Source organism: Hypanus sabinus, chromosome 10 (assembly GCF_030144855.1).
Source record: "Hypanus sabinus isolate sHypSab1 chromosome 10, sHypSab1.hap1, whole genome shotgun sequence".
NCBI classification, from domain to species: Eukaryota; Metazoa; Chordata; class Chondrichthyes; order Myliobatiformes; family Dasyatidae; genus Hypanus; species Hypanus sabinus.
The window spans coordinates 117,339,679-117,366,604 of record NC_082715.1 but is presented as its reverse complement, the minus strand read 5'-3'; the positions used below and the strand labels follow the sequence as shown (position 1 = coordinate 117,366,604).

At 44.5% G+C, this 26,926-nt stretch overlaps 1 protein-coding gene across 11 annotated transcripts in view; it reads right to left on the bottom strand.

The window, feature by feature from the left end:
• Window positions 1–26,926, bottom strand: part of xdh (xanthine dehydrogenase) — a 100,037-nt gene that overhangs the window by 61,093 nt on the left and 12,018 nt on the right. For 9 of the 11 annotated variants that reach the window (XR_009514458.1, XR_009514457.1, XR_009514459.1 and 6 more), the window contains 9 exons: window positions 22,253–22,310; window positions 20,503–20,599; window positions 18,205–18,313; window positions 16,552–16,678; window positions 15,192–15,253; window positions 10,570–10,641; window positions 4,693–4,770; window positions 3,579–3,720; window positions 1,885–1,977 (listed from right to left, as the gene is read on the bottom strand). Coding sequence is in view for 8 of the 11 variants with exons in the window: in XM_059982751.1 (XP_059838734.1) it covers window positions 1,885–1,977; window positions 3,579–3,720; window positions 4,693–4,770; window positions 10,570–10,641; window positions 15,192–15,253; window positions 16,552–16,678; window positions 18,205–18,313; window positions 20,503–20,599; window positions 22,253–22,310 (838 nt within the window). In the remaining 3 variants the exon portion in view is untranslated. The remainder of the gene's footprint in view (window positions 1–1,884; window positions 1,978–3,578; window positions 3,721–4,692; window positions 4,771–10,569; window positions 10,642–15,191; window positions 15,254–16,551; window positions 16,679–18,204; window positions 18,314–20,502; window positions 20,600–22,252; window positions 22,311–26,926) is intronic. The other 2 variants (XM_059982752.1, XM_059982757.1) reach the window with 2 other exon arrangements.

Genomic DNA, 26,926 nt, shown 5'->3' with positions numbered 1-26,926 from the left:
GGAATGGGTTACAGGAAAACAAATGAGACTGTGATTGATAGGAACAATCAGAGAGGCAGCATAGACCAAATGGGCCAAATAGCCTTCCTCCAAGCTGCAAGAGATATGAAATGCCTTGATCAGTGCTCAGTGCGGATTACCTATGCCGATCTCCACATCTTAAGGTAACCTGGTGGATGGAGAATGCACAAAGCATTAAAACAATTTCCTAACAGCATCACTGTTAGGACACCCACACAATTCACTATTTTGGTGTCCTCCTTGTGTTATTGAGAAGTGAGTTACAAACTGTGGGTCACAATCTTTTATCTGATTTCTGTTGGTAAGTAAGTATCTATTTCATTATATCTGGGAAATTTTACTTGTATTGAGAAAAGGGTAAACAGGCACAAGCATTTCAAAGTGAAAGTAATATATTCCATTTTTATCTGGTGTATCCATAAAAATTAGCAAGCAGGTCCAGTCCAATTTCTAGACAAAATGTTTACTTTTGTTTTGTGAGGCAGTATTGCTAGTTGATTCAAAGTGTGGAGTTATTCCCTTACAAAGTAAGTGGGTGAATCGATGCAGACAGCGTCCCCTGCTGGTAGGAAAAATGGGAAAAATCCTTTCCTTCTGCTTTGTGGCTTGCGATCTCCGAATTACATCTGGGATTATCAGAATGTGGGATTTTCTCCTTTCATCCTTAACCCATAATCTCTAGTTGTAGTCCCACTCAACATCAGTGGAAAAAGCCCGCTCGCATTTCCCTATCTATACCCCTCATAATTTTGTATACCTCCATCAAATCTCCCCTCAGCCTTCCACGTTCCAAGGACTAAGATCCTAACCTGTTCAATCTCCTTATAACTCAGGTCCTCCAGTCCCAGCAACATTCTGGTAAATTTTCCCTGTACTCTTTCAAACTTGTTTACATCATTTCTGTCGGTAGGTGAACAAAACTGTACATTGTATTCCAAATTAGCCCTCACCAATGTCTTATACAACTTCAATGAAACATCCCATCTCCTGTACTCAATACAAGGAAATCTGCAGATGCTGGAAATTCAGGCAAAACACACAAACACACACAAAGTGCTGGTGGAACGCAGCAGGCCAGGCAGCATCTATAGGAAGAAGCACTGTCGACATTTCAGGCTGAGACCCTTCGTCAGGACTGCTGTGTTCCACCAGCATTTTGTGTGTGTTCCTGTACTCAATACTTTGATTTATGAAGGCTAATGTGCCAAAAGCTTTCTTTACAGCCCTATCTACCTGTGGCACTACTTTTAATGAATTCTGGATCTGTATTCCCAGATGCCTTTGTTCCACAGCTCTCCTCAGTACCCTACTGTTCACTGTGTAAAACCTACCCTTTCTATGCCTTACCTGTTTGAAATATCCCAAGTCATTTCACAGCAATGGTTTCAGACTAAATAAGAAAACAGCACTATATGAAATACCCATCTACAAGATATACAGTAGAGCAGCAACACTGACAGCATTTGGAAACCACAACCATTCCCACTGGAAAGACAAGGACAACACCAGCCGCAGGTGCCTTTCCAAGTCACATACCTTCCAAACTGGAAATATATTACCATTCCTTCACCGTCACTGTGTCTAAATTCTGGAAGATCTTCCCAACAGCTCTGTGCAAGAAGTACCTTTACCAGAACCTCACCACCTCCCCCCCCCCCCCCATGGTATTTGGAGGTGGGCAATTAAATGCTGGCCTTGCCAGTGATAGTGGTATTCCATCAGAGAATAAAAGAGAGACGACATGATTAGGCCAATTTTTACTAAAGTCAGTGCAGAACTGGTCCGTCCCACTGGCAGTTCAGTCTCCAAACTTTTCACCAAATTCCACATGTGACTGAGGATCGATGGCTGTGCCTCACTCACCTGTATCCGTGCGTTTGGTAGAATTCAGTTCTGGAATATGAGCTGGAGCCAGAATCACTGGGTACAACATATTCTTGAATCTCATTTCAACGCCTGGAGGGGACAGAGAAAGGGATGGGGAGAGGGAAGAGAGGGATGAGTCCTCAGTGTGATGTGTCCATGCCACCAATGCCGCTCTGCTCACCCAAATTTGCATCCACTGGTAATTGATTTTGAATAGATTACACATATACAGATAGCGGAGTGAAGGTGCATGTGACTTTCTCAGAATTCTCCTTAATCTGAAGGAAACCCCATTTACCAGTGGCTCTCTAAGGCAAAATGTGGAAGAGGCTTAAAGGGGATGTAGATTTACGGGGTTTTTCCCACAGTGTAACTACAGCATTAATCAGAATTCACATGGCATAATCAGGATACAAAGATTCCAGAGGAAAACATAGGTATGGATTACCTGCTTCCTCAGGTTCTCTTCCCATTCGAACTCTACAAAGTAAATTGACCCCCAAACACCCAGACAAAACCTTTCCCCCAGTGCTTCCGCATTTCCCTATTTCCCATTCTGAATTGGCAGAGTAGGAGCTGCACACCTCCTTCGGAACTCTGGTGCTGTCTGTAGGCTCTCCCTGTGACCTTATGGGTTTCATCTGGGTGCTCCAGTTTCCACCCATCTCCCAAAGATGTGCAAGTCAATAGGTTAATTGTCCATTGCATATTGCCCCTTGTGTGCAGGTGAGGGGTAGAATCTGGGGAATGTTTTGGGAATTTCAGGTGAATAAAATGGTATTCATGGAGGATTAGTGTGAATAGAAGTTTGGTGGTCAAAATGAACTCATTGGGCCAAAGGAAAATAATTTGTCCTCCCTCCTCCATCTGGTCCCAAGCTACCTCCGTCTCTCCCATAATCTTCCTCCATCCCTGTAACAGAGGCCACATGTGGATATGAAACTGAACTAATACTCCAGAGAACACAAGTTGTAGCTCCACTGGGACAGTCTGCAAGTTTGAATCTTGATCAAGTTGTAATAAAGAGGTGTGCAGGGATTGAAAATAGCCCCATGTACATCTAAAACCCATTATTTCACTAATCCTACACCAACCCATTTTATTCCTATCATCTCTAGATTTATCAATACCAAGAGCAATTTTGGCCAATTAACCCACCAATCTGTGCATTTTTGGGTAGTATGAGGAAACCAGAGCACCTGAGGGAGACCCACACACTCACAGGGAGAACATGCAAACTCCACACAGACAGCACTTTAGATCAGCATTGGTGCTATGAGGCAGTAGCTTAACTCGTTACACCACTGTGCCACTCATTTTTAATAGAGACAACCGATCAGTTCAGTCCTATCCCTTTAGGGAAGAGCACTACTGATCACTAGTCCTAAACCATGGCACTGACAACAGCTTCATGAAGCAGCCAAGAGTGTTGCTGCTTTGGAAAATGAGGCAATGGGTAATGTGTGAAATAGGTGGATCTCACTGGTGAATTCAACCTTGAGATTATTTTTTAAATGATGCTTGGAGCTCAGACTCCAACAACAGGGAACACACTGTTCCATCCATTTCATTACAACCTTCTGAAGCTGATCCATCGTCCCAGTAACACTGGAATCCAATTATCCCAGCCCTTTGCCTCACTAGTGGAGAGGGGCAGAACCATCGTCCACTGCACTTTGTCTGTATCTTACCCACTTCTGTGTTGCCAACCACCAGCCTGGCCTCAGGGTGTTTTGCCTTCAGAGCCAGCAGCTCACTCAGGGTTGTAGGTTGAATCCAAGTGACTCGCTCCCCTCTGAAGACCAGTGTTCTCTGAGGAGATTTATTAAGTGCCTGCAAAAACACAAGGGTGATAGGCAGAGACAGTTGGTCTGATTTTGAAAGCAAGAGAATTTCAAAACTTGAGGCAGGGGTGCGCGGGAGCCAATGGATCTCAATGAACGCAGGGGTGAGGGGTGCACTGGGCTTGGTGGGAGTCAGGGCTGGCAAATGTGAGTGGGGTGAGCACAAGGGTAAGACCTGATTTGGGAGATTGATTCAATTCCATCCAGTCTGCATTCCCTCTACCTAGTTATTCCCAGAAGGTGTTGCCCAGGACGGGAGCAATTCCCAGCCCACTGCTGCACATTGACACCCAGAGCTGAGTGAGTGGGAAGACTCCATTCACTGTAAGCCCAGTCAATGGCAGTGTAGGTGCAGAGAGCTTGCTCAACTCCCAGACCAGCTGAGGGGAAAGAGGGGCTCAGAGAACCCTTAGGGTAAACACGATTCAGCCACTGAAGGTAATGGGGAACTCTCATAGTATAAGGGTTGATCAGAGAATGTATTGAAAGGCAGGGCAGAGTATTTCAAAGTATAACTTCTGAAAAGCTGCCGCTAAGTCCATGGAAGAATCCAAGAGACAGGAAGCATTGTAGGGGCTCAACAACAGCTCCTGTGGTCAGCATCAAGTAAAACTGGACATCAAGCTACAACGTTGTAGCCGAAGAGAAGGGGCTTAAGCAATGACCTAGAATAGGAGACAAAGAGGTAGAAAGGTATAGGTTTCAAAAGTGAATTCTAAAACTTTAGGGGCTAGACAACTGAAGGCGTGTCAAGCCATTAAATTCAGAGTGTACAAGAGGACAGCACTGAAGAACCAGAATGAAGCTGGAGGAGGCGACAAAGATAGGGGCCGGTGTGTCCATGAAGGGTTTTGGAAACCAGTCAGAGAGTGCAGCTGCTCCATAAACCAGTGTGGCTAGGCAGTGTTTAATCCATGAATGAGCTCCCTGGAGGGGGAGCTTTGTTATCACTTACACCTACCAGTTCAGGGGGGAAGATGGGTTCCTGAGTGGGATCCAGAGGCTTAAACTCTGATGATTCAAAAAGTTTGGGTGATTTCTATAAAGAGAAAATGTTTGTTAAACTAAACAGAAAGAGTCCAACATTCAAATGAGCCAGGCAGTAACTCCTATAAGAGAAATAGTATCAATGTTTCAGCACGATGATTAAAGGTTAAGAACTTCAGGTCAATTTTTCAACAGAAATTCACCCCACAGATGATGCCTGGCCTCCCGAGTCTTTCTAAAACTTCCAGCTTCATTTTAGATTTTTAGCCACTGCAGTATTTTATTTCTGAAGTGTATTATTTGTTATAGGGTACATGGTAACCAGTGATACCCTATGACTGTTAACAAATTTACTTTTCAATTTATACTCGTATGAAGACATAAATAAATTAGAATTGGATTTTACCCAAGTTTTCATGCGGTTAGCAGGCACTTCGTTTTACCTTATAAGTAACTCAAGCATGGTCAGAACATGAGTGTGAATTTGGAACATTTTTGCTTTTAAAACATCATTATTTCTTAAGCAGCATTAAGACCTGAGCTGTGTAACTAAGGAGACAGCTACCACCTCATTCTTGCACTGACTCAAGGGAAACAGGTCAGTTCTTTTAAAGGGCTCCCTCCATGACCATCACAGGTGGAATGGTTTGAAACTGTAGTAGGATGGTGAGGGTGAGGGGGAGGTTGACGTTGAGGGTGGGCGTCAGTGAGAATGTGAGGAAAGGCAACAAGCATAGGTGCTTGGATGAAAATACTCGCATCTCCCTGGGAACCAGACTGTCTGGTTTCCTCCCACATTCCAAAGACTTGCTGATTTGATAACTGCCCACTGTCAATTACCCCTAGTGTATGTGGGAGGCAGCCAAAGCAGACTGAGTGATGCTCATGTGTGGATTACAGGGAAATAAGTGAGGGATTGTAACTGAGAGAGACAGCATAGACCAAATGGGCCAGATACTTTGAAGTGATGTTTCAACTTTTAGCAGTCTCACAGTTCCACAGTTTCACAACTTGGGGCGAGGTTTAAACTCAGGAGATTGAATCTGCCTGATAGTTATGAGATCACCTTTTCCACTTATGTATGTGCTGTTACGTCCGTAACCCCCTCCTTTGTGAGAATCGCCAGATCACTGTTGGGTTGAGTCAAAAGGGGGGCCCAAGACATGAGGGGGAGACGTACAGGATGTCACGTTTCTCCCCCCCTCCATAGCGATGTAAAGCTAAGGGACATGGCCATTGTCTCTTGGAAACAGATTTGTGGATTGAGATGCTCTGCTACGTGAATGCCCTCCGGCAAAGTGGGCTGGTTGAGGGAGGGATTGCATCACCCCCAACCTGATTGACATCTGCGACCCTGCGAGTCAGAATAAAAGAGGGGCTGTAGGAACAACCCCTCAGATGCACCAGAAGAAACGTTAAGCGACCACGTAACAGCAGACGGTCATCGGAAACCAAGCCACATGCGTTCAATTCCGTGGCTGGAATTGGTGGCTGAAACCACGGAAAACGGCTTTTTTAGCTAACAACAGGGACTCAACGGATTGACATCATAAAAGACTTGGGCAAGTTTAAACCGCATCACTTTTAAACCCAACAACGCTGCAGCTTGAACAAACTGATAGTGACTTATCTTTCCATTGGACAATACAGTAACCCCTAGACAACGATAGTTATTTCTTATCGGTTATTATTATACCCGCGCTTAGATTTAGTATTGTCGACGTATATTATCTGTATGATTGCATTAATCTTCTTTTTGTGCCCTTTATCAATAAATGCTTTTAAAAATAGTATCATCAGACTTCAACGGACCTCTCTATCTTTGCTGGTAAGTGATCCAGTTACGGGAATTTCGTAACAAAGTTGGGGTTCTCATCTTGGGATTTGACACCAAATTGGGAGGCCAGTGAATCGGGATTGTAAGTCCAAAACTTGGATCTTGTTACGTGGGTAGCCAGACGGGAAACCAGCAAAGATGGACGTGGGTGAATTTATAGAAAACCCGACTCTGGAGGCGCTGGAGGTGGCCTCCAAATCGGACTTGATAAAATTGGCGAAGGAGTTAAACCTCGCAGGGGTGAGGTTGTCAATGAAAAAGCGGGAGGTGCGAAGGGCAATAACTCAGTATTATATTGGGAAGAAGGTGTTTACAGATGAGGTATTGGAAAATATCCCTAAAGAGGCACCCGCTAGTGGGATGGCTCAGTTAGAGTTGGAGAAATTAAACTTGGAACATGCAATTAAGTTAAAGCAGCTGGAGGCAGCCGAGAGAGAGAAAGTGAGAGAAAGGGCCGAGAGACAGCAAGAGAGGGAGAGGGCCAAAAGAGAGCTAGAGAGGGAGAGGGCCGAGAGAGAGAAAGAAGGAGAGGGCCAAGAGAGAGAAAGAGAAGGAGAGGGCCGAGAGAAAGAAAGAGTAGGAGAGGGCCAAGAGAGAGAAAGAGAAGGAGAGGGCCAAGAGAGAGAAAGAGAAGGAGAGGGCCAAGAGAGAGAAAGAGAAGGAGAGGGCCGAGAGAAAGAAAGAGTAGGAGAGAACCGAGAGAGAGAGAGAGCATGAAATGAAGTTAAAACAGCTGGAAGCAGATGAGAAAGAGAAACAGAGGAATCGTGACTTGGAGATGGAGAAGTTACAGCAGGAGCCACGAGTTCCGGGGTCAGACTGAGAGGAGCATTTCAATGTTAGTCGAAAATTGAGGCTAGTACCTCCGTTCGAGGAAACGGACATCGATAGTTACTTCTTGCTTTTTGAAAAGGTGGCAGTGAATCAGAAGTGGCCCAAAGGTCAGTGGGTGGCGTTGTTACAAAGTGGGTTAAAGGGGAAGGCACAGCCGGCATATATGGCGTTGGCCATGGAGGAGGAGAGTTATGACAAAGTAAAGGCGGCCATTCTCCGGGGTTATGAGCTAGTACCCGAGGCATATAGACAAAAATTTAGAAGTTTAAAGAAAGGGTGGAATCAGACGCATACCGAGTTTGCCTATGAGAAGGGTGTGCTCTTGGACCGGTGGTGCACCGCAGAGAGAGTGGGAGAAGATTATGGGCATCTCAGGGAGTTAATTCTGATTGAGGAATTTAAAGGGTGTGTTTTGGAGGATATCCAGACGTATCTGAATGAGAAGCCGGATAAGTCCATCTCAGAATTTGCTAGGTTCGCAGATGAATATGCCCTAACTCACAAGACAAAGTTTTTCTCGAATAAAAGTACCCAGAGAGAGCGTGGGAATGATCGAGAAAGTCCACTGGCTGAGGCTGAGGTCCCGCCGGGAGCTAGTGGTAAGGTCGAGGGGGAAAGGCCAGACAGCCAGAGATTTCCGGGCTTGACCTGTTTTAATTGTGGAAAAGTGGGACATATTGCATCGCGGTGCTTTGCTCCGAGGAAAGAAACAGGAAAGGGGAAAGCAGCAGTCCCTATCGGATGTGCCGTGGTAATCAGTAGATCGACAAGAGAGCCCCAGGTAGACAGAGTACGAGAAGGGTTGGAGACTTGTCTGTCACATGGAACTGTGTCTGTGAGGGAGGAGACCCACCAGATCCCGTGCAGATCTGGAGAGACACAGGGGCTGAGCTGTCGTTGATCAGCAGTAAGGTACTAGAGTTTGGTCGAAAGACGAGAATGGTAGCTGTAAAGGGGATAAGTAAAGGGACAGAAATGGTGTCCTTACATAAGGTCATTATAGATTGTGAGCTGGTATCTGGACCAGTTGAAATAAGGGTGCGATCAGAATTCCCGAGGAAGGACGCGGACGTCCTTCTCGGTAACGATTTAGCAGGTGGTAAGGTCTGGGCAGCCATGACGATGGCCAGCCGACCGGTGAGTGTTGTGGCCCTGTCCCTAGATTCCAAGATCTACCCCACATGCGTGGTCACTCGCAGCCTGTTGAGAAAGGCAGCTGAGAACGAGAGCAGTTTAAATCTGGCCAGTTTTGATTTGGCCGAGACGTTTCTACCGACCTTGTACCACGAGGGTTTAGAGGGTGGTAAAACGAATAGTAGTAAAGTAAAAGAGGGTAAGGAAGCGGAGGTAGATCTGCCCTTAGCGAGGAGAAAGGTTCTAGAGGCCAGAAATAAAGATGAGGAACCGCTAGAGCGGTTAAGAGGTCCAGAGTTGGGCAAGGATGATCTGTCTGGTTTGGCAGAACTGTTTGAAGAAGTTGAAAATTCTAAAGGTGTTTCCGATAATGAAATGAGGGCAGTCCTAGATGAAAAGGGTGCCATTACCTCGAAGAAGTCTGCTGGGTTGGTAGATGAGGTTGTTTCAGCCCGCGGGGTTGAGTTTACTCCGGAAGGGAGTTGCCCAGAGAGTATCTGGGAGGATCAGGGGAACTTAGAATTTGAAAAGGGTACAGGGATTGAAAGCCTGGAAGAGGCCAATGTCCCGTTTGAGTGTGTCCAAGATGGGGATGCACGTGGTACTGAACCTAGTAACGGAGCTCAGAAAAAGTCTGAGGTATTTGATTAAGTGGAACGGGGTGGCCGTCCTGGTGGGTCAGATAGACTTGGTTCAGTGGGAAAAGGGTTAACCTTGGTAACAGTGGAAAGTGAGAGTTCCCAGGTGTTTTTGCTCGAAGGTGTGTTAAAAGATAATGCAGAGTTTAAGAATGGGGAGATAAGAATTATCATTGAAGGAAACGGGAAATCTGTAGTTCCCAAATCGAATGAAGAAATTTTAAGACCTGCAGATCGCTTACAGATTAAGCCGGAATATGACAGGCCCCCCCCCCCCCACGCTATTGTTATTCCAGCGTGTGGTGTAAAAGGGCAGAATTTGAAATGCTGCTTGAGCAAGGAAGTCAAACTGAAGCCATATAGTCTGAAGGGGCCTGACGAGAGGGTTAGCCACCTGTGTAAAATTACAGAGGGGGTGGAAATTCAGAAGATGGGCTAAGTTTAGGACACGGTGTTGATAAAATAATTCCTATGGAACAGGCGGGCGAGGGTTTATCTCGCCACCTTACTCAAATTCCCCGGAAAAGAGGCGACGGTTAAGGGGGATGCTATTTTTAAATAGCAAAGCCGGTTGTACGGTCATCGGAAACCAAGCCACGTGCGTTCAATTCCGTGGCTGGAATTGGTGGCTGAAACCACGGAAAACGGCTTTTTTAGCTAACAACGGGGAAACCTGCTCCCCTGACTCAACGGATTGACATCATAAAAGACTTGGGCAAGTTTAAACTGCATCACTTTTAAACCCAACAACGCTGCAGCTTGAACGAACTGATAGTGACTTATCTTTCCATCGGACAATACAGTAACCCCTAGACAAAGATAGAGTTATTTCTTATCGGTTATTATTATACCCGCGCTTAGATTTAGTATTGTCGACGTATATTATCTGTATGATTGCATTAATCTTCTTTTTGTGCCCTTTATCAATAAATACTTTTAAAAATAGTACCATCAGACTTCAATGGACCTCTCTATCTTTGCTGGTAAGTGATCCAGTTACAGGAATTTTGTAACAGTGCACAAACACACACACACAAAAACACAGAAACATCTATAATCACACATGCACACAGAGTACACACATACCCACCAGCAAATATATATGAATAAACACACATAATCACACAGTTATTTACATATAAATGCACATACACAAAAAGACACACAAAAGTAACCGTCAGTCTAACCAAACCACCACCCTGTACAGACATACTGCATAACACAAACACTATCTCTGTCTCTCTCCCCCTCCCCACCCTTTCCCTCCATCTTCACCCCCCCCCCCCAGGCACACATGCATGCAAGGATGCACCCACAGACACATGCAAGTGAGTACAGAAGTGCCAATATGAGTCATGCAGACGTTGTGGTGATGAAGGTGTGTTAGAATCACTGGAGGGTGCAAAACCTGATCGACCTCTTCCAATTGTTGCTTGCAGCAGTTCTTGCCGTCAACAGCTCCACCACAGCAGCTCGATGACTACATGGAGATGGAAAACATCAAAAATGTCTTCAACAAACAGTTCACCACATACTGTCAAGTTCCACCTCTGCCTCAACTTCACACCACATGTCGCTGACTCCCTCTGAATCTCTCCCTCTCCATCTCAGGGGGTTGGGCTAACTAAGGCATCTCACAGCTACATGAACATAGAACGCTAGAAATAGTCAAAAATGGAAGAAAAAGCAGTTTCTGTCTCTGGTCTGGGGTTCTTCATCGGTGGGGGGGGGGGGAGTGTGTGTGTGTGTGTATTATTGTCACACATACAGTCCAGAGACACAGTGGAAAAACTTCGGTTGTATTCCATCCAGACAGATTATTCCACACGCGAGAACATCAATACAGTGTCAAGAAAACAGAATCTACAATATGATGTGCAGCTACAGGGAACTTAGGTAAACAAATAAAGTACAAAGGCCAGAACAAAGTAGATTGGGAGATCAAGATTTTATTTTCAGTGCGGGGGAAATCATTTGAAAAATTTCATAACTATAGGATAGAAGCTGCCCTTGACCCTGGTGGTTTATATTTTCAAGCTTTTGTACGTTCTGCCTGATGGGAGAAGTGAAAAGATAGAGTAAGTGAGATAGAAGAGCTCCTTGATTATGTTGAATGTTTCCCCGAGCAGCAGCGAGCCTAGACGGAATCTGGGTAGGAGAGGTTGGCTTGGCTTGCATGGTGTTGTGTTTGTGCATGCAGGTGTGCAGGAACACATTAATAAATTGATGCCCAGGCTGGGAACTAACAGCTAACATCTTATGGTATTGAATTAAGTCAATGAATGCTACCTTCTTATCTGTCCTTCAAGACCATGGCCCTCCCTAATTCCTGTTCCCAAATTGAATGGATGGTACCTCTCCCCCACACCGGGATTTAGACATGGATTACAGTTCCTTCATCAGCACCGGGTCTCCCGCTGTGGCTGCTCCATGGAAGCTCCTTCACCAGATGGATTTCAGGAACGTTCGTCACGGACTTCTCAACAGTGATCAGTAAATAGAGTCCTTGTCACAACCCATTCTGAGCTGAGGTCTATCTGACCTACAGACTGCTCCAAGGGACTGATCCAACCACTACTAGATCAACTCAGTGATCTGTCAGTAACTTGATGGCCAACCAGCACAACAAGCCGTCTGTCTGGCAAACTCCAGGTTGCAGGATCACAAGCTGAGGGATGCACTAAAGCTTGGTGCAGCCAGTGGAGAAAGACCACAGTCCTGTGTTCTTCTGCTACTGGACATGGAGGAGTGGACAACGGTGGGGAAGCCCCTCAAACAGCAAAAGTATGCATTGCCACAGGAGGCTACATGAGTGGCGATGGTACCATGTAAATAAATGAGCTCAGACTATAAGACATAGGAGAAAAATTAGGCCATTCAGCCCATTGCATCTGCTCCACCATTCCATTATGGATGAGTTATCATCCCTCTTAAAGCCAGTCTCCCATCTTCTCCCCATAATCCTTGACACCCTGACTAATCAAGAAACTAAAATCCTCCACTTTAAATATACCCAGTGACTTGACCTCCACAGCCGTCTGTGGCAATGAGTTCCTCTGGCTCAAGCAATTCTTTCCTCCTTTCTCTGTTATAAATGGATGTCCCTCTATTCTGACACTGTGCCCTCTGGTCCTAGATTCCACTACTGTAGGAAACATCCTCTCAACATCCGTTCTATCAAGGCCTTTCAATATTCATAAGTTTCAGTGAGACCCCTACTCATTCTTCTAAACGCCAGTGAGCACAGGCTCAGAGCTATCAAACACTACTCATACATTAACCCTTTCATTCCCAGGATCATTCTTGTGAGCCTCCTCTAGACCCTCTCCAATGCCAGCATATTATTTCTTAGATAACGGCCCAAAACTGCTCACAATGCTCTTAGTGTTGCCTGAACAATACCTTACAAAGTTTCTGCATTACATCCTTGCTTTTCTATTCTAGTCCTTTTAAAATGAATGCTACCATTACATTTGTCTTCCTCACCACCAAATCAACTTGCAAGTTATCCTTCAGGGAATCCTGCATGAGTACTTACCGTTCCCTTTACACTTCTGATTTTTGAAATTTCTCCCCATTTAGGAAATAGTTTATGCCTTTATTCCTTCTACCAAACTACTTGACCATACACTTCCCTACACTATATTCCATTTGCCACTTCATTGCCCAGTCTCCCAATCTCCCTGTTTACTCAACACTACCTGCCACTCCACCCATCTTCATACCATCCACAACCTTGGCCACAAAGTCATCAATTCCATCATCCAAAGCATTGACATTTAATTTGAACAGAAACTATCCTAACACTGGCCCCTGCAGGACCCCACTAGTTATCAGCAGCCAACCAGAAAAGGCCCTCTTTATTCCCACTCTTTGCCATGGGTTCTTATCTTGTTAAGCAGCCTCATGTGTGGCACCTTGTTTAAGGTCTTCTGAAAATCCACTATGCAGCATGTCCTTTGTCTCTGCTAACTTTGGCCAGCTCCTCTCTCATGCCTATGTAATTTCCTTAACTCCAGTGTAATACTGATACATCTGACTATCTGCTCCCTCTCAAACTACAGGATGGAGTCTATCATATTATGATCATTGCCTCCTAGGGTTTTCCTGATCAAATTTGGTTCATTGTACCTCACCCAATCCAGAATTGTCTTTCCCCTGGTGGGCTCAACCACAAGCTGCTCTAAGATACCATCTACAAATTCCATCTTCTGGGACCCAGCACCAACCGGATTTTCCCAATCCACTCACATATTGAAATCCCCATGACTGTCATAACATTATCCTTTTTACATGCTTTTCCTACATCCCATTGTATTTTTCATCCACGTTCTGGCTACTGGTTCAGAGACCTATATACAACTCCCATCAAGGACCCCTTACCCTGCACAATCTTAACTCTACCCACAAGGGTCCTACATTTTCTGATACTATGTAACCTCTTTCTAAGGATTTGACTTCATTTTTTACCAACAGATCCACCCCACCTCTTCTGCCTACCCACATGTCCTTTCAATACAATGTAAGTTCTTGGATATAAACTATGATCTTCTTTCAACCACGACTCAGTGACACCCACAAATGCATGCCTGCCAATGGGTTACTGCGCTCCAAAATCATCCACCTTATTCTGCATACTCCTTGCATTCAAATACAACACCTTCAGTCCTGTATTCATCACCCTTTTTGATTTTGCTCTCACTGACTGAAATGTTGCCTCATCATCTGCCTATCCTTTCTTATAGTCTCACTGCGCACTTCATCACCTTGTATACCAACTGCCCCAACTTCAGCCCTATCACCTGGTTCCCATTGCCCTGCCAAATTAGATTAAACCCTCCCCAACAGCTTTAGCAAACCTGCCTGCAAGGATCCTGTTCCCCCTTCGGTTCAGGTGCATTCTGTCCCTTTTGTACAGGCCACACCTTCCCCAAAAGAGATCCCAATGATCTAGAAATTTGAAATCCTCCCCCTGCACCAACACCCTAACCATGCTCTCATTTGCCAAATCACCTTATTCTTACCCTCTCTGGCATTTGGCAGCAATCTCTGGGGTCCCGCTTTTCAGCTCTCTACCCAACTCCCTCCATTCTCCCTTCAGGACCTCTTCCCTTTTCCTACCTATGTTATTGCTACCAATATACACCACAATTTCCAGTTGCTCACTCTCTCCCTCTGAATGCTGTGGACCCGAGTTGAGACATCCCAACCCTGGCACCTGGAAGGCAACATACCATCTGTGCAACACACACAATATGCTGGAGGAACTCAGCAGGCCAGGCAGCACCTATGGAAAAGAGTAGTCGGCATTTTGGGCTGAGACCCTTTATCAAGATCTTGTTTGTGATATCATCTGGGCATCTCTTTCAGGTCCACAGAATCTCCACTCTGCTCCTCCATCTATGGAATCCTCTATCACTACTGCACTGTTTTCTACCCCCCATCCCAACCACCTTCTGAGCCACAGAAGCAGACTCAGTGCCAGAAATCTGTGTCTTTCCTATTAGGCCATTGCCCCTCTTCCCCAAAAGTATCCAAGGCTGTTTACCTGTTGTTGAGTGGAATGGCCACAAATGTTTTCTGCACTGGTTGTCTAACCCTTTCACCCTCCTGACAGTCACCTGTGTCCTGAACCTTGGGTGTAATTATCTCCTGTATGCCCTTTTGCTCAACTCCTCAGCCTCCTGAATGATCCAGAGATCATCCAGTTCCAATTCCGTAACGCGGTCTGAAAGAAGCTGCAGCTGGATGCACTTCCCGCAGGTATAGTCATCAGCAACACTGGAAAGTCTCCCTGCTTTCCCACATCCTGCAAGAGGAGCATTCCACTACCCTACCTGGCATCTCGACCGCTCTAACTGTGATCAGTAATGGCAGTAAATACTGCCCTTGTTGGCCACATGCTCATGCCTCAATGATAAGAAACTCAGTTTCAGTTATCAGATCCTGTTGTCAGGGCAAATAAAGACAGGTCTATAAAAACAACCTCTGGTAGCCACAGTCTGACAGAAGCCATTGGAGTTTCCTTACTTGGGTGAAGGTACGGTAACCATCAAGGATGGATCTGTATCCTGTGCAGCGACACAAGTTTCCTGGGAGGCAAATTAACAGAAATTATTTAAAATTAAAACAGCCACACAGGCATTGTTCTAACATCCCGGGACCTGTTCTCTCTCTGATGCTGTGAAATTCTGCAGAGAATTTATCTCAGTCAGCAGCAAGAAGGTGCAGTGGAGAGCAGTGTGAGCTGGTGAGATACAGTAGCTTCCAGTAGCTGACAGAGGACACCTTTGGTCCTTGTGTGAAACCAAGAACATTAGAGTCGAGACTCACATATAAAATATGTGGAAGAGACAGAGACTGGAATCATCGATTCTCTTTGTCTTACAGATGCTGCCTGACCTGCTAAATGTTTGCACCAGCTTTTGGAAAAGGTACAAGCTTGAAGGCTGTGAGGAGATTTAATTGGGGGGGGGGGTGTTGAATAAAATTAAGGGAGAGAGATTTGGACAGACTATATTACAAGAACATCCAGATTTTGGGCCGGTGGGGTGGGGGGGGGGGAAGTCAAAACTAGCAGGAGCGTAATTGAGTTTAGAGGGAAGTGACAGAAAAGAATGGAGCCAGAGCTGGTCTGGAACACTTGGATAGAGAGCAGAAAACTTCAAGATATCAATGTCATGGACCTAAGGAATTCCTCATCACTCTCTTTATCCCATAAATCTTACAGGCAATCTTTAGTAAGTGTTTCCCCTCTCTTTTTGCCTTAACTGACTCAAGCCAAGTTTCCCTTTTACTTGAATCCAGTGTTTAGAGGCTATGGCGGGATATGAAATTTGCCTGAGAGCAGTATGACCACACGTGGTGAATGCATGCTGCAGAGATGTGACCTTGCATTGTGCATGCACGTTTTCAGATGGTGATTGGGAAGGTCCACGACCTTGTTGTCACTCACTCCTGCCATCCAAATCACCCACACACTCCTGTTCATTGATCAGCTCATTTCTGAAATGTGTGTCAAAGCATGGTACAACAGAAAAAGAGGCTATTGAGCCTGTCCGGTCCATGCCAACTCCAAGGGGAAAGTAACCCTATCAGTCCCATGCACCCTAATTCTCATCTTGTCCCTGTGACTTTATCCACTCTTACATGCTCATCAACTCCTCTTAGATTCCTTTCCCTGCTTACAAAGGGTTAACTTAGTGGCCAATTAACCTCCCAACACATAAAAAGAGCACTGAAGGTCAAGGTGTGACCTGCGCCCGTGAAGCTGTGAGGCAATAGAACTAACTGCTGAACCATCTTACTGCCCTTCAATCTGTTCCCAAACTCCATCAGCTTGTGAACTGGACAAGGGACAGGAACTGAGCAGCAAACTAGCAGGCTTTACCTTGGAGGGTGTCTTCAATTTCCTCCATTGTGGGGTTCAGGTTGTTCCGCAATAAAGTGTATACAGACATGACAATTCCAGGGGTGCAGAATCCACACTGGGAGCCGTGGGCCTGTGCAATACGCTCCTGAGGTTGAAACAAAAGCTGAGATTTAGTGCGGGAAGTTTGATCGGACGTGGAAAGTCTCATTGCATTGCAGTAAAGAACAAAACCGTGCCATCGTGTAAAGCATGGATAAAATGTTCCAAATGCTTTGGATTCTGTAGGAGCAAAAGGTACTGGTTCCATAACATTTAAAGGGAATTATAACATCCCTAGAGCTTTACTGAGAGACCTGGGAAACAGCAATCCCATCAGTACCATAAACTCCAGTGTGTCACAGTGGTGCAGTGGTAAGAGTCACTACCTCACAGTAGTTCCAGTGATGCAGGTTCAACGCCGACCACCAGTACTGTCCCCTGCAGGGACTCCAGTTTTGTCCCAAGGATGTTTAATTAACCACCGGAAATTTTTCCTTATGGGGAAGTGAGGGGGAAATTTTGAAGAAATTGATAAGAATGTGTGTTAAGTACAAAATAAAGGATTAATGTTGTATTAGTAAAATAGGGTGTTTGATGGACCAAAGAATCTGTTTCTATGCTGTATTACTTGTATCTGTTACTGAAGTGACGCTAATATACAGTACGTAAACAGTTCCACAGAAAACGGGCACAATTATGGATTGCCTCTGGCTAGCTGCAAACACACCATACCGTGCGACATTTCAGGATGATGACTGGCTCAGCCAGAGGAAGCAGACGGGAAACTGTTCCCATGAACAAATGGCTCAAGACTCTCTGGATTTAGATCTAAAGTTACAGGGCAAATGTTTAGCAAAGTAGCCTAGAAATGGGACTTCGCCGTCTTCTGGTGCATGAAGTGTGGACTGAATGTACTGCCAGTACCCACTTGGAGCCCAGCAAAAATTCATCAGCCTGGGAGGACACCGTTTAAAATAAATACTTCAAAATAGACAGATAATAAATAGATAGATAGATAGATAGATAGATAGATAGATAGATAGATAGATAGATAAGTCTGCAGATACTGGAAATCAGAAATAGAAGTAGAAACTGCTGGACACTCTGTACTTGTAGTGAGAGAATCAGAGTCAGCATTTCAGGGGAACTATGGGTGAAATGCCTGCAGTTGGAAAGCTGCTCTCCTGCATTCTACCAGCGGATAAATTTGGAGGTCAATTTTTTTAAAAATAATCCATAGATTGGTTATGCTCTGAAACTTTCTGCTTATATGGAAGGTGGAAAGAAAACCAACCAGTCCCTTCCAAATGGACTGGATAGGAACTTACGAAGGAATGAGTTTGAGGCAAACAGGCCAACAGCAGGGATGGGATTGATGGAGCAAGCTTTTCTCCTTTACATCTCCTTTACGGCTTATGAGACCCAAGTGCTGGTTGTTTGCATAAATGCCCTGCCCCCTCAAAGGTTTAATCATGTCTGTACCCAGGTCTCTGGGTCCTGCTCTCTTTACAGAATCCCACCATGTATCATCACAGTGCCACATCATACTCCTCAGTTTCCATCTGGCACCATGGACCCCACCCTCTGCACGTAGAAGGGAGACATGGCACTACTGCCAGGGGTGCTGCTCACCTGCACTGGATGAAGCCTCGTACTGGTGCTCCCAATTCCCTCCACCGTGGTCACAGCAGTCCAGTGAAGGGAGCAAAGGGGTGCCAGACAGGCATTCACAGCCATGTGTCTGGGGAGATGCTGTCAAGGTGGCACAGAATGGCTGGTGGTGTCCCGACTGATTGGGAAGCTGAGAATGACTGTAAACTACAAAACAGCCCAGATAGAGAGTGGAAAGAGGTGCTGGGGACGTGGGTGACAGGACATACAGTATGTAGAATGGCCTCACTTTTGCCAAGTGGATCACAAGAATATTAACTAATGATAAATCCAATCATAGATGTCATTAGCCTACTTTGGTTAAACTCTGAAAGGTAGAGGCCAGCCTGAGATTTAGAGTCACAGTCTCTCACATTCTCTCTCACTCACAGGCCCTCTCACTCTCTCTCTCTCAGTCCTTCTCTCACATTCTCTCTCAGTCCTTCTCACTCTCTCTCTCTCTGTCCTTCTCTCACATTCTCTCTCAGTCCTTCTCACTCTCTCTCTCTGTCCTTCTCTCACATTCTCTCTCAGTCCTTCTCACTCTCTCTCTCTCTGTCCTTCTCTCACATTCTCTCTCAGTCCTCACTCTCTCTCTCTGTCCTTCTCTCACATTCTCTCTCATTCACAGGCCCTCTCACTCTCTCTCCCTCTCTCAGTCCTCTCACATTCTCTCTCAGTCCTCACTCTCTCTCTCTGTCCTTCTCTCACATTCTCTCTCACTCACAGGCCCTCTCTCTCTCTCTGTCCTTCTCGCACATTCTCTCTCTCAGTCCTTTTCTCACATTCTCTCTCAGTCACTCTCTCTCTCAGTCCTGCTCACTCTCTCTCTCTGTCCTCTCACATTCTCTCTCACTCACAGGCCCTCTCACTCTCTCTCTCTCTCTCAGTCCTTCTCTCACATTCTCTCTCTCAGTCCTTTTCTCACATTCTCTCTCAGTCCTCACTCTCTCTCTCAGTCCTCTCATATTCTCTCAGTCCCTCCCACTTTCTCTCTCAGTCCTTCTCTCACTTTCTCTCTGTTCCTCTCACTTTCTCTTTCTGTCCCTCTCACTCATTTATCACCTTTTTAACTTATCAGGATCCAGTATACAAACGTCATCTGCCTCCCCTTATCACCTTCCAGTTTCTGTCTCTATCTTTCCGTTCCTCTCCCCCACCCGGTTCCTCATTTCCATGTCTGTTTCCACCTATCACTCCCAACTCCATTCCGCATCCTTCTCCACACGTCTCTCAACCCCACCAATAACCTCCCGGCCCCTGCCTCACATCTCTCCCTCTGGCTATCCTCCCTCTACACTCTCACTTGATGCAGTGTCCCAACACAAAGTGCCAACCATTCCTGTCCCTCCACGGATGCTGACTGACCCACTGAGTTCCTCCAGAAGCTTATTTTTTTTGCTCCAGATCCCAGCAACTGGAACGAGCTGCCAGGAAAGTACTTGAGGGAGGAACAATAATAAGATTTGAGAGACATATGGAATATATTTCTCTCAACCAAACAGGAACAATTTAGAGACAGGAGCCAAACATGGGCAAATGGGAATAGTTTAGCTGAGCATTTTGGTTGACATGAATGATTTGGCCCAAGTGACCTGTATCCACATTGTATCATTTATAACTGTAAGTCTGACCCACAGTCTCTTGTGCCTCCAGTCCCACTTTTCCCAACATTCCTGCCAGTTTGCCAGGAACTGAAACCCATTTTTCCTAACCCTGCACCTGTCATATCTTCAATTCTCTGATCCTATCCCAATTTATATTTATTAGTTATAACTCAGAAGTTAGCATTCATGCTTAGTAATTTGGACCAGAAATGTTTATGTTTCTTCAACTGGACATTTTTGTTCATTCTCTGTACTTTGTTTAGAGGTTTCTAGCTAATGTCGAAAAGACCATGCGTAATGTGAAAGATTTGTGGAGCCTTTGCCTCTCCAGAGAAAACAACCCAATTTGCCCACTCTCTCCTCATACCACATGCCATCAAATGCAGGCAGCATTCTCGTACCTCTTCTCCATCCACTTCAAATCTGTAAAGGGGTCATCATAAATTTCTTTGAACTAGGCAAAGACTGCTCACACACAGAGCACCCTGATGTTACTGGTGCCTGGTCCGGTGTAGGAGTTATGGTTGGGGGAAATGAGGATACCCAATGGATGACAAACACTTTGCAGAATCTTTTTGCTTTCGCGATGTTTGGAATGTTCCATTGAATATGAATGCCAAGAAGGAAATCAATCAGGTTTTCTTGTGTCATATACTGGCTGGTGAAAGGATACTTGACCCTCCCCTGGAGAGCGTTGTACTTGGAGATCATCACAGTGCAGGAGCCACATCCTCCTTCCCCACAGCCGAGCTTGGTTCCAGTCAGCCCCACTGACAGTTACATTAAGGAACGCTGAGGTCAACAGAAATGTATCTCACTAGCGCGGACCGCTCGAAACGTGTCTGACCACATTCCGTACGATGTTGCGGGTAAAGTTATTGGGCGGGTATCGGAGGGCAACCAGAGGACGTGCACCTGGAAAAGAGCCGATCGGCAACTGCCCAGGGAATGAAGAACATGAATAGCCTGGTCAGGCCGTCATATATCAATTTAAGGTAAAAAGTGACCATCAAAAGAGTTTAGCAAAAAGCATACACAGAAACCAATTCAGCCAGCAATTGGGTTTACAGGGCTATGTGAACTAGTTCCTCTTCCCAGAGATGCTGTTAACTGGCAGAGTTCTTCCGGTTTTTCTGTTTGGGTTTAATGATGTAGCTAGAGAGGAACCGATGGGTTCAGCGATGGAATTTACAGGGAACCAGTGGGTACAGTGATTGAGTTTGTACAGGAATGACATTTATAGGGAACCAGTAGACTCAGTGATAGCATTTACACAGGCAACCAATTGGTCCACTGATGGTTGATACAGGACAAGTGGGTCCAATGATTGAGCTTAAAGAGGAACCATTTGGTCCCATGGTGGCGGATGCAGGGGCATAGTGGGGTCAGCTTTGGAGTTTATCATGGACAAGTAGGTGCAGTGAGTGGGTTTACAGATATTCACCAGTGACAGAATTTGCAGTGTTGGCTCATATAGGTTTTATGCTGTGTGCCATTCGCTTGATCTACGTAGTACTTTTCCAGTGGAATTCAGCCAAGTCCCAAAATCAACACCAGCCATTAGGAAGTTCAATTAGCCATAAAACAGACTGTGTGCCTAACAGCCAACTCTATTCATACAATTTTTACTATTGTTCAGGACTGATACAGAAATAATTCTCATTATATTAGTAAAATTGAAAGGATTCATTTCCAGAAATATATTATAATCATTATTATCTGCTGTGAATTTTGTCAATCATGCAGGGTGTTAGTTTGAATTCTTGTGAAAGGCTGTAACATTTTAAAACAGAAACACAACCTAAATGCATTCAGGATTTGTCAGGCAGGTTATGACATTCATTTAAGAGTGAGTAATTTCTGTGGTAAATATGGAAATATCAAAATGGCATTTTTTTTATTTATTGAGATACAGTGTGGAAAAGGCTCTTCCGGCCCTTTGAGCCTCACCACACTGTGCCGCCCAGCAGTCCCCAAATTAATCTAAGCCACTGTCAGACAGATCTCAAGCTGGTGTTGAAATGTTCCCTCTTTAAAACTTTATGTACCACTGAGATGTTGTTAAAAGGTTATTCCCAATTACTTGTGGTGGTCTTTAAAGTATCTCAAGTCCCAGCTTGGTGCAAAATCACTGCCCCTTTAACTACAGGCTAAACTAGTTGGACGACACAATGGAGGAAACTAATTGTACTTCTGTATTGCAGATTGTGTCGAGGGACCATCTATCTTGTTTGGCTCCTTTATTCCACTCCCTATTTAACAACAATATATCAATTTCCTTGGAAGAGTTCAGCAAGGGTAGGGATCCCAATTTTTTATCTGTCATTGAGTGTGGTCTTTTGGAAGGATCTGCTAACACATTTCACTCTCACCCTCCATGTTTGTAAATCACATGTACCACCAATTGCACAAAGCAAGGATACATTTCCTCCTCAGGTAGGTTATCAAGTTCAGTTCGGGATCCACATTTCTCTCCACAACCTGTGGACAATCAAACAAGAACAGAAGAAAGAGTTAGCACACCCTAGCAACTAGTAAACTAGCAAACCTTAATGAATTTGTCCACTGTTCTTTTAATTTTCCAGCAGCTGAAGAACTGCACATCATCAGCGTAAGGTGGTCACAGCTCCACATGGGCAGAGAAGCTGGAACTCCAGGGAGAGAAGTTAATTCCTCAACGACACCATGAGTTATAATCAGCACCCTTCTTTCAGTTCCATTGGCTCCAGACAAAGCACACGTGCAGATGGGATTCACCTAAAGGAGGACGCTTTTCTGGTGACTTCAGCTCCCACTCCACTTATGCATTTTTCTCCCATCTCCACACTCAATGTTCAGGGGAAACTGGCTTGGACATCCATGGTTCCTATTGTACTACAACTCCCAATCCATGGAGTGGGACATCCCCACAACATGAGCTGCATCACTGTATAAAGGGTATCTACAGCATGCAAACTCTTTTCAGTTTACTAATTGTCTTTAGGGGAAGAATCTATTGTCCCATGTTTGTTTGTGACTCCACTCGCACAGCTCGATCTCAATTCTCATGTGAAATGGCCAGCAATCCATGAAATGAGGCCACCCAGATCGAAGCTGCCTTTGGGCTAACACACATCAGAGTGTATTCACCACAGTGTTGGCTAGCATTTGGCTCACTGTGATGAGTTCAGATTCCATCATGGCCTGACTGTCTTTAGCACTGCAATCAGCCCCGACCTGACAAACTTGCTAGCTGCCTGCATTTTTCTCATTTTAATCTTTTGGAAAACCAGCACTTTCATCCATATCAAGGGCCAAATCTTTTCACTTCTTTTATCAAACCACCCACCCTACCCGTACCAGACCAGAATATGCTCAAAATACTCAGCGGATCAGGCAGCATCTGTGGAAAGAGGAGAAATTAACTTTTCAATTCAGTAAACTTTCACCAGAACTGGTGGACATTCTGACTGAGCTGAAATATTAATCCAGAATCAGAATCAGGTTTATTATCACCAGCATGTGGCGTGAAATTTGTTAACTTAGCAGCAGCAGTTCAATACAATATATAATCTAGCAGAGAGATAAAAATAAAAATAATAATAAATAAACAAGTAAATCAATTATGTATATTGAATAGATTTGAAAAATGTGCAAAAACAGAAATACAGTATATTAAAAAAGTGAGGTTGTTTTCAAAGATTCAATGTCTATTCAGGAATCGGATGGCAGAGGGGAAGAAGCTGTTCCTGAATCGCTGAGTGTGTGCCTTCAGGCTTCTGTACCTCCTACCTGATGGTAACAGTGAGAAAAGGGCATGTCCTGGGTGCTGGAGGCCCTTAATAATGGACACTGACTTTCTGAGACACCGCTTCCTGAAGATGTCCTGCGTACTTTGTAGGCTAGTACCCAAGATGGAGCTGACTAGATCTACAACCTTCTCTAGCTTCTTTCAGTCCTGTGCAGTAGCCCCTCCATACCAGACAGTGATGCAGACTGTCAGAACGCTCTCCACTATACAACTATAGAAGTTTTTGAGGGTATTTGCTGACATGCCAAATCGCTTCAAACTCCTAATAAAGTATAGCCGCTGTCTTACCTTCTTTATAACTACATCAATATGTTGGGACCAGGTTAGATCCTCAGAGATCTTGACACCCAGGAACTTGAATTTTCTCTCTCTATAGATGATTGCTGCCCTGAAAAATTCTGTTGCCCTCTACTATCATTTCAGATTTCCAAGCACCTGTTGTGTTCTGCTTTTCTGACCAATTTTCCTTCATTAGGACACATTTTCAAACTAATCAACTCTGTGTTCAGCTTCTGATCCTTTGCTCAGAGAGCACATATTCCCTATAAGAATCTTGTCAGAGATTTGGAGTGTTTTACTACTCAGTCAAATGCTACGGGAAAAAATTGAGGTGTTTAAAATTATGTTGACAATCGGAGAGTAAGGGGGCTTTGAGTATAACAAAAAGAAGATTTTAATGACAGCACAGACTGTCAAGGCAAGATCCAATACAAACCCAATGGAAGGGTTTTGCTGGGGTAGTTCAGAGGAGAAATACCCTCTGAATTTTGAAGCGATGGCTTCAGTCGGGAAGATTGACGAATTTGATAGTACTAGTGAAGCCACTGTTGAAGAAAACTCACATAAATGGGTGAGAATGAGAATGTCAAATACTCAAGTACATTAGTTTAAGGTGAGTGGGTAAAAAAATTTAAAGGAGGTTAAAAGTTCAGTACAGCAGTATGGGCTGAATGGCCTTACTGCACTGTGGTGTTCTACAATGCCTATAAAAAGTATTCACCCCGCTGGAAATTTTCATATTTCATTATTTTACAACATTGAATCACAGTGGATTTAATTTAGCTTTTTTTGACACTGTTCAATAGAAAAAGACTCTTTCATGTCAAAGTGAAAACAGATCTCTACAAAGTGAACTAAATTAATTACAAATATCAAACAAAATAATTGATTGGATACTTATTCACCCACATCAGGTCAGTATTTGTAGAATCACCTTTGGCAGCAATTAAAACCTTGAGTCTGTGTGGATAGGTCTCTATCATCTTTGCACATCAGTACATCGCAATTTTTCCCCATTCTTCTTTACAAAACTGCTCAAGCTCTGTGAGATTGCATGGGGATCATGAGTGAACAGTTCCTTTCAAGTCCAGCCACAAATTTTCAATTGGATTAAGGTATGGACTCTGACTTGGCCACTCCAGAACATTAGCTTTGGTGTTTTTAAGCCATTCCTTTGTAGCTATGACTTTTTGCTTGGAATTATTGTCTTGATAGACAACAAATCTTCTCCCAAGTCACAGTTCTCATGCAGACAGCATCAGGTTTTCCCTCCAGAGTTTCCCTGTGTTTTGCTGCGTTCATTTTACCCTCCAAAGCCTGCTGCAGTGAAGCATCCCCACAGCATGATGCAGCCATCACCATGCTTCACGGTAGGGATGGTGTGTTTCTGATGATGTGTGGTGTTTGACCTATGCCAAACATTGCATTTAGTCTGATGGCCAAAAAGCTCAATTTTACTTTTATCAGACCACAGAACCTTCCTCCAGCTAACTTCAGAGTCTCCCACACGCTTTCTGGCAAACTCGAGCTGGGATTTCATGTGAGCTTTTTTCCCAACAGTGGTTTTTCCTTTGCCACTCTCCCTTAAAGCTACAACTGGTGAAGCACCTGGGCAACAGTTGTTGTATGCGCAGTCTCTCCCATCTCAGCCTCTGAAACTTGTAACCCCTCCAGAGTTGCCATAGGTTTCTTGGTGGCCTCCCTCACTAGTCCACTCCTTGCACAGTTTTTGAGGAAGACCTGCTCTACAGCTGCACCATATTCTTTCCATATCTTGATATTTGACTTAACTGTACTCCAAGGGATATTCAGTGACTTGGAAATTTTCTTGCATCCATCTCCTGATATGTGCTTTTCAATACCCTTTTCACAGATTTGTTTGGAGTATTCTTTTGTTTTCATGGTGTAGTTTTTGCCAGGATACTGACTCACCAGCAGTTGTTACCACAATCAATCAAGTGCTCTCCATTTAACTAATTATGTGACTTGTAAAACCAGTTGGCTGTACCAGTAATGACTGGTGTGTCATATTAAAAGGAATGAATACTTATGCAATCAAATGTGTTTTATATTTGTAATTAATTTAGATCACTTTGTAGAGCTCTGTTTTCACTTTGACACAAAAGAGTCTTTTTCTGTTGATCAAAAAAAGCCAAACTAAATCCACTGTGATTCAATGTTGTAAAACAATGAAACATGAAAAACTTCTGTGGGGTGGGGGGGGTGAATACTTTTTATAGGTACTGTACTTCCAATGTTCTATTTGTGAGGCAATTTTTTTAAAAAAACACAGAATCCAGTAGGCGCCTGGTACATATTGTCATGGGAAGTGGTTGAAGCCATTATGACAGCAACTTTTAAAAGGTATTTAGGCAAGCATATGAACAGACAGGGAATGAAGAAATATGGACCAAGGACAAGATGTTGTCAATAGTGAGGAAGGTTTTCATAGATTACTGGGCGAATCTTGATCAGCAAGGGAAGTGGTCAAGGCATAGCAAAAGGATTTCAATAGAGATAGTGAGTGAGTTCATTTTGGAAATTCATACCAGTGCAGGTTGTTTAATATGCTGGTCTTCATCAGTAGACCATTGAGCAGAGGAGTTGGAACATTATTTTGCAGTTGTATAGGTTATTAACGAGATCGTACTTGGAGCTCTGTGTACAGTTTTTGTCACCCTGTTACAGGAAAGGCATGGCCAAAGTAGAAAGAATGCAGAAAAGATTTACGAGGATATTGCCAGACGAGTTATAGGGAGAAGGTGACCAGGCTGGGCTTGCATTCCTTGGAACATATGAGACCCTTTCAGTGAGATGGTGGCCTGCTTGGTTGCAGAGGCCTCTCCAAGTCCAACAAATGGTGTAATCATGTGTCTGCAATGTTTTTCTTGTAAGCGGACATTGGCAATATAGAAGACTGCAAGTCCGGTACATTGGTTCAGCGGCAAGATGACAATGGCGAAGCTACATGGTCGTTGCCGTGCTGACCAGGCCTGTTTCAGCCACCCGGGGAGAAGGTGCCAGAGCG